Source organism: Protobothrops mucrosquamatus, unplaced genomic scaffold (assembly GCF_001527695.2).
Source record: "Protobothrops mucrosquamatus isolate PMUCROS unplaced genomic scaffold, P.Mucros_1.0 scaffold370, whole genome shotgun sequence".
NCBI lineage: Eukaryota > Metazoa > Chordata > Lepidosauria > Squamata > Viperidae > Protobothrops > Protobothrops mucrosquamatus.
The window spans coordinates 607,204-615,711 of record NW_015386704.1 but is presented as its reverse complement, the minus strand read 5'-3'; the positions used below and the strand labels follow the sequence as shown (position 1 = coordinate 615,711).

The following is an 8,508-nucleotide window of genomic DNA, read 5'->3' as shown; positions in this document are numbered from 1 at the left end:
TTATTATTATTATTATTATTTTCTTTCTAAAAGTTAGCTGTCCCTTCTCATTTTGAACATGTGCATAAAAGGGGCTCTGAGTTCATAAAAGAAGGGTGTAAAATTCTAATTTTTTAAAAAATGCACAGAATTCCATTGCTGCACAGAAGGTAGCGCATGGCATGGGCACATCTTCCTTAAGGGGGATCCTTAAAATTCAACAGCTCATGTTTTCTGATATTCTCAAAATATGAACTCTTGTTTTGAAATATATGAGAACATGTGAGAACACTGAGAATTAGAAAAGTGCAAGACAGTAAACTAACATGGAAATCATTGATAGTCCATGAAACTGGGTTAACATGGCAGGATCCAGTAATATTTGTGATCAAATTTAAATCCAAGGAGTCTGTACCAGTAAAGTATTATGATGCATATTTTGCATTTTTGCTACAGCTTTCCAGCCCTGTGCTTCCATATAAACTTTATGAAGATTTCATGACTTTCTCAAGAAATTTGCAGAAAACTGATAATTCTGAGACAGATCCCATCAAGACCACCAAGGATTTGATGAGCAAATTACCGGCATCAAATTATAATACTATAAGGCATCTTATCGCTCATCTGTACAGGTAATGAAGGAAATAGCATTGGATATCCAGCTTTTCTCTTGTAGGACAAATTAGCTCTGTTAAATTTATCTGATCTGGATATCATTTTTATTGCCAACAAATCGACTGTAACTATTATCATTGTATTCTGATCATATCCTTTCTAAAGTAGATGTAAGTTAAGAGAATGTGACAATGACTTGGAACAGAGCAAAAAAACCTTATTTTAAGTGGTGCAGAAGTGTATGGAATTACACTAATGGAAAGGTGGAACTAGAACTCACAGCCTCCTGGTTTCTAGCCTGGTACCTTAACTACTAGACCAAATTGGTTATCTAGGTTTAGATAGCATGTTTGAGAAATATTAAAATATTAATGTAATTTGTTTACACTGTGCAACTTGTATGAAGGCTGCATCTGTGCTTAACAACTGAGAGAATACTCTACAGTAATTCCCTTGTAAAAAAAAAGGAAAGGTAGCAAATAAGGGTTTACTTGCATAAATGGAATGCTTTCTTTGAGGAGAAAGCCTTTGGAAATGGGATTGCAGATGTTAAGGAAGAGAGTCTTCCCGGAGGTTGATATTTCCCTGTGTATGAGTTTCCAACTCAGGCTGGCAATAGGTTTGCAATTCACAAAGAAAGAAAAATGCTGATTACTTGGGTATGGTATTTTTATCTATGTATCCCTCTATTTGTGAGGAGAATTTCCTGAACTTGAGAGTTTTCTGAGATTTTCCGCCTCCTGTGCCAATTTGGCGGCCACTTGGGGCCACTGCAGAAGAGGAGAAGGTGGGAGAATGTATGAAGTGACATCAGTGACAACAGAGATGGCAGCAGGCTTGTCTTTGGGACAGAAGGCTTTGAAACTGGGAAGCCCCAACCCATGGTGGGTCCCTGGCAGTCTTTTGTAAGAAGCAATTTTTCTGGAAGGAGCAGAAGTGAGAAAGCAGAGGGAAAAGTTAGAAGGCATTTTCCTCTCCTGCTGCACATGCTGTTTCTATCCAGCCCAAAACAGCCAATAGCTCCAAGAAGATAATGTGCATTATATTTTGTGCAGCCAGCAATTTGCCAGTCTCGCTGCAGAGGTGCAATCAATTTTCAGGGTTAGACAGAAATCTCAGGAGCGGAGAGGAAAACACAGTGATGTTTCTGTGTGGGTAAGAGCTTTGAATTACAGTGCCACCCACCCATCTTTGAGTCTTCAGAAAACTAAATTAGCATGAATTTTGCTGTCCCTTTTGCCAGTCCATATCCTGCCTCTCTCAGCTCTGCTCACGGTTGTTGTCAGCTACCTAATTTTCCTCCAAAGTGACAAAAAAAACTAACAGATTTTTGACATCTTGAGACTGCCCTTGCATCGAGTTCGAATACGGGGGGAAGATGTTCCAGGACAGCTAAAAATGGCATGATTATTCATGAGCTTGGAACAAGATGAAGACCACATCAAAACATAAGCTTTTCTGAGGATGTGTTTCTGGCATGGTTAGGTGCAAGAGAGGACCCAGTCATAATTGAAAACACACACAAAGATATTTTTTTTGTTATTCTGAATATATTACAGCAGAGGTAAAAATTAATGGATTTAACTGCCCAATGCAGATAATAACATGGGAACACAGAATTGACTCTGAAGCCACACCAAAATCATGGGGAAAGTTCTCATAGTTTGGTATGAAGAAGAAGTTGGTAGAGGAGGGGATTACTGAAAGGCATAGCAAGAACCGGTAGGAAAGAAGAGATTCACAAACTGTATGTTAGCACAATTGTTTTCGCACTGATAGGATGAAGTGAGTTGTTCCTTATTTATTATATAGGGGAAACATTTTTCCTTCAAGATGACAATTTGCACAGATACTGCACTGGTTAATGTTTATGTTGCTACAGTTTCTTTCTGATCATTTCTGCCCCTGCACAATTATTGATGTAAGGTTGAAAAATGGGTATTAGTTAATGTGTATCTAAGCGGGTGTATGTATGTATGTGTACATACAGACACACACTTTGGGATAGGATCTCTGATAATTGATCAGCATGGCAACTGCAATACCAGCTGCGTACAGTACAATACAAACTGCAATACCAACACAGTTTGGAATCTACACACCATTCTGTTCTTTATTCAAGAAAAACTATTGTGCCCAAACCCTTCTAACCCTTTCTAACCCTTTATTTTTCTTTTCAAGGGTGGCTGAAAGATATCAGGAGAACAAGATGTCCCCCAACAACCTGGGCATCATCTTTGGCCCTACTCTAATCCGCCCTCCCTGTAGTAACAATGATGTGTCCCTGTCATGCCTGGTGGATTCAGGATACCAGTCCCAGCTGGTTGAATTTCTTATCCTGAACTATGAAAAGATATTTGGGATGGATGACCTGCCTTCAGCTGGACTTTTTGACTGTGAAAACTCTTTGAAACAGGCAAATACTAATGACAGTCTTTCAAACAACCAAAGACATTCCGGTGCATCTTTTGAGGTAGGAATGAGCGGTTGCCTATCCTTAAGTGAAATCAATGAGCCTCTTTGAGCAATAGTCTGAGATAAATGGGAAACTGGGTTCAAGCCACCCAACCTTGAGCGGCTATGGGTTTTTAGTCCTCCGGGTCCAGATGATATTTCATCTGACTCTGGACGGGGTGGCACTCCCCCAGACTGAGGTGGTGTGCAATTTGGGATCCTCCTGGACTCACAGCTCCTGCTCTTTGCCCAGATTGGCTCAGTATGCCAATTGTACCCCTTTCTGGACCAGAAGGTCTTGTTTATGGTTATCCATGCCTTGGTCATCTCCTGTTTGAATTACTGCAATGCTGCCCTTCAAGACCACCTAGAAACTTCAACTGGTCCAGAACGCAGCAGCACGCATAGTAATAGGTGCCTCTGGGTTTGCACATATAACACCTCTGTTGTTTTTGCTGCACTGACTTCCAGGTTTTTTTTTCCAGGAGTAATTCAAAGCACCTTTAAAGTCCTATATGACATAGGGCCACCTTACTTACATGGGACCACCTTTCCCTAAGGACATTTACCCATTCTACCAGATCAGATAGGGTGGGCATTCTCCTAATCCCTTCCTTTAGATTTTGTCATTTTATAAGAACTAGGAAATATGCATTTTCTGTGGTAGCCCCCGCCCTATGGGACACTCTGCTCCCTGTAGTTCAAAAGGCCGTTACCCTCTTAGCCTTCTGTAAAGCACTGAAGATCTAACCCCATCCCCACCCCAAGTGCTGAGATGAGGTGATTGCATATTTTGGCACCAACTTTTAGTTTTTAATGTGATTGGTTTCTATAGTTTTAATGTGGTTTTTATCTTGTTTTAGTTTTTCATTAGGAGCCGCCATGGTTTCTTATAAGATGGGGCAGGGTTATATAAATGTTTTTAAAAACACTGCCACTTTTTTCATTGTGCATAAATCACACAGTCAACCATTCCATGCACCTCTCTGAGGAGGCCCTCTGTGATATATTCCAAAGAGGCTATAAAAGATTGCATAATTTAAGAATAATAATAATAAACAGCTGTTAACTGTTATTAGTGATAGTAATACCATAGGTAGAGGAGATAAAGGGAGCTTATATAGGAATTTCACTTTATTTTACCCAGATAATAATCCTGTAATCTAGACTGGAGTAAGAGTGAGTTTCCATGACTGAGTCCCTGATCTAACCCCATAACCATGACACCAAATACAGATTCTCAGTGTTAGCAGAACTAAAGTGTTGAGTGGGTATTCTGCCATTTTTGTTTTCTCAAAATACATCTTTATTTTCATATTTCAGAGTACCATAAAAATTATTATCAAAAATAGAAAGAAAAAATTGAAATACAATGGATGTTTTTCTTCAGGAACCTGTAACACTAAAAAAATTTGAAAAGCGCCACAGATTTTACTTTAGAAAATTACAGTGTCTAATATCACCCTACCAATCTCACACACAGCTTTCTTGCTGCAATTAGATAAAATTGGCGGAGGAACTCAAGTCAACAGATTCATAGCAATATTTTTTTTCTCTCAAACAGAGCTCTGCTTCCAAGCTATGTTTGGGTGAAGATGACTGTAGAAGTGAGGACAGTTCCTTCACTGAGGTCAAACAGAAAGACAGCATGGAGCAAACCGTCAACCCCGTAGGTAATTTTTCTTCTATAGCAAACCATTTCTTTAAAGAATATAAAGTCTATGCTGTTGAGAAATCTGCATTCTATCCCAAATGATTAATTATCTACAATATCATCTTCTTCAGAATGAGAAACAGCAGCATAAGGCAGGTTTTGAAATTCCAAGTAATTATACTATCTAAACTGAGTTAATTAGGATGACTTTTGTCTTTCCCAGTGCAAGAGAGTTTTGAAAAATGACAGCATTCTCCTAAAGGATGCACAGCACGAAATACCTTAATGCTGGAATGTATAAAGGTTTAAACTATGTTATATGAAAATCATGTATAGGTATAACATTAAAAATGATCATATTTGCATACCTGACTGCAAAGCTGACTTAGTTTAATTTAAAACAATTCTGCTTAGGTAAGGACAAGGACCTTCATGTTCCCACTAACTGCAGCTCCCCAAATTCTTTGTAGGAGAAGAGCAGGTGGAGCTATGGGGGCAGAGTTGAATGCACCATCAGTTTAGAGTCCTTGTGTTTCCACAAGAGATTGAAGTCCAATCTCTCCTGAATTCTGTTGATCTTTATCTGGTGACAATTTAGTGTTGAACTTTAGTTGACCAGATTCTTGTGTATCAGCTTGAATAAATTCTCTAGGCTGCAACTTTACTAATAGTCCTGATTCTTTGCATCTGATATTCTTTGAAGTAAAACCATGGCGTGTTTTCCAGAAGTATCTGGTTAGCTATTATGCAAAAAAGGACGTTGAGGATGAAACTTTTGGGCAGGTTCAGCTGGTCTATCATGGCTTAGGATAGTAAGCAGCATTAAATGATATGAGTCTGAAATGCAGATACACCAATAAAATAAAAAGGCTATCAAACGTAGATGGGTGATGGATTTGGTCCTTTTATGAAATATCTATAACAGAGTTTGTGGCATATGCAAAAAAAAACCCCTAATGCTGCCCTGCTTGTAAGAATTATCTGTGTTATCTCATATCAGTCAAAATATGTGGTGAGTGGACCACAAAATGCTTCCTCAAGGGATCCAGCTAATCTTTCATTGCTTTTAGAAAAGCGTCATGTGCCTTTGAACACACGGTCTGCTGGGTGATACATGGAACAGACTGCCTTTCCTCATTCTTTATCAGATTCTTTTCTCTTCTCACTCAGAGCTGAACAGCACAGATGACACAGAACTGCAAGACTTTATACTTGATCCAGAAGTTGCTCTCAATCCTCAATCCAGGGGACGCTTCAGCCGGATGCCGGTGAAACATCCTCGTACCATCATCCCCAAAGTTTCCAGTCTGCCCCTGCTGGCTGCTGTTCTGTCTAATTCAGAGGCAGCCAGTAGCTGGTTGGAGACAAGTCCCAGTAGTCGCAGTGCCTCACCTGACACCTCTGGAAAGCGTAAACATTTTAAAATCACACCAGAAACTGCTAGGATTGTCTCCAAGCTGCAGCCTCAAAATGGAACACAAGATTATTATCAAGCTCAGCTTGGGGCAGCTCTCCAGGAAAAGCCTGGGGATGCACTGGGGGAAAATAAGTCTGAATCCCAAGCTAAAATATTGCTTGGGAAATGAACTAGACAAAGGACTAGAATCCCAGTTCTTGGAGATATTCTGAAATGCATACATCACAAAACATCAGGGCTCTCTAGTGTATTTGGAGAACAAACAAACCAGACCCTGGCTAAGTCTAGGAGGAATGAGGTATTTATATAACTGTTTCTGAAGAAAGGGGTGAACTAGAGTTGAGCTGCTGAGATACTAGACACTGTAAACCCCGTGAAGCCGGCTTTCAAACAAGGACTATGACCACAAAGGCAGAGTGGAGAAGCAAAACATTTCTAGGGAAAGTGGTAAGAATTTCGCAGAAATGGACAGAGCCTTGGAAATAATTGGTATACCTGCTCCCAGTGGCCATATTTATGCAGTATGTTGATACAGGATGTGAGCATTCAAGATGGTTCAGAGTTATGTTTGACAAGAATAATGTGACTGTTGAAACCACGTGATGGAAGATTCGATCAGATTACTACCAGAAAAATGGCATATATCTTGAAATTTTAAAAGTATCAAAATGATCACTAAAGAAAGATAAATTCTATGAAAATTGTGCAAAACAAAAAAAAACCCTTTGAAATCTTGTAATGCCATTTTTCTAGGTTCGGAACAACATGTTTAGACATACAGCATGAGCCCTGGAAATGTACTTCTTTTAAAAATGAAATTTATTTTTGGGAAGCTGAGTTCTGTATTAATTGTATATATCTGGGCTTTTTATTATCAGTTTGTACAGAATAGTCTAAAAAGAGTATTGGCTAAACAGTGTAGTGGTTCTATACTGAGAGCTGCTAGTATTATATAGTGTATATAAGAAGGCAATGTATGTTTCTTGTAGAGAATGCCTGGATAAGGAGATGGGGCAGGGCAGGTAGATGGATGGTAGGGTGTTGCTGGAATACTTTCTTATAAACATGTTAACACATATATGGTTCTCTTTGTGTAGAGTTGCCAGCTGGACATTAGGCATGCATTTTTACAGGCATCTTCCCACAATATATTTTTCTTAAATTCCATCAACCATCTCTCCTCACTTTTGGTATAGCATAATTGGTTGAGTGTAATTGGTTGAGTTCACACAGTGCAGTAAACCATGGTACATTATAATCTTGACTTGATTAAGAAGCTGTAATGCTTGGTTTACATATAATGTTAAGCCCTAAATCATAGTTTAGAAACCACAAAGTGTGTTTATAGCTAAACATAATGTGTTTACAAGACTGTATGAAAATTGTAAAAGAGTTGGTCAGAGGACAGATTGGAGAAGCCATGGTTGCCTCAGCTGCCATATCAATAACAGATGTGTGCCTGACCATTATGTGGAATCTGCCACTAATTGAAACTTTTGATTCTATGTATATGCACTGAAATACGTGTGTGCCTATGTAGTTTTGCTAGCAAACATCTCTCGTAGAGATGCTCAAATGCTGCATTCATAGAATTTGCCTTGCAGCAGTGATGTCTGATGAATTGGTGGGTTTTGAAGCTTCTCAATAAGCCACTTAATAGTTCCAAGAATCAATTTTCTCTTGTGATTACCCTGTAACAACCTATTCTAAATTACATTTTGCAAATCGCTAGACAAATGTATATAAATACATGCCAATTAACACATGTTCAGAATGTGTGTGAGTTGTTGGGAAACCATCACAAATGTATTTGTTACTCTGTTTGCAAATGAAGGGGAACCACCTAATTATCAATTCAGAGAGGACTGGAAACTCTGCAAGCAGAACAGGTAATCCTCAGCCTACACCGTAATGGAGCCTATCCATTGCAGTTGCAAGTACTGATAGTCCTTAGGCAAGATGGCCTTGCTTAACGACCCCCCACCCACTGCTCTCCCTGATGCAGTTGTTTTTAACATGCAGGTCATTAAGCAGAGCATAGAGTGCCTCGGATGGGGGACACCCTGGAGCACAAACCCAGGCCCAACTGTCCTGGCTTCCCAAACCCCCCCCACCTGCAGAGATATCCCGGTCTCCACTTCCTGCCCCTTGGGGTCCCCACAGCCCTTGGGCCTTCTTTCCCCCCCACTAGGTCCCCTCAGGCCTTTCCATCCTCCTATTGGGCCCCCACAGGGCTTGGGCCTCCTCCACCTTGTCCTCAGTTGTGCATGTACCTAGTGAAGATCTCTGCGGCTCTGGTGGTTCCTCAGTGCTGCGCAGACTGCATTGGGGAAGTAGAGCAGAGCAGTCCATCCCTTCTTCCAGAAGCAGATGCTATTTTGGGATAAGG

General features: G+C 40.0%; 1 protein-coding gene across 1 annotated transcript in view; it reads left to right on the top strand.

Annotated features, from left to right (window-relative positions):
* Positions 1–7,893, top strand: part of GMIP (GEM interacting protein) — a 78,356-nt gene extending 70,463 nt beyond the window's left edge. The window contains exons 20-23 of the mRNA XM_029284095.1: positions 436–611; positions 2,776–3,067; positions 4,613–4,721; positions 5,873–7,893. Coding sequence (XP_029139928.1) covers positions 436–611; positions 2,776–3,067; positions 4,613–4,721; positions 5,873–6,288 — 993 coding nt within the window. The 3' untranslated portion in view covers positions 6,289–7,893. The remainder of the gene's footprint in view (positions 1–435; positions 612–2,775; positions 3,068–4,612; positions 4,722–5,872) is intronic.
* Positions 7,894–8,508: the final 615 nt, after the last annotated feature.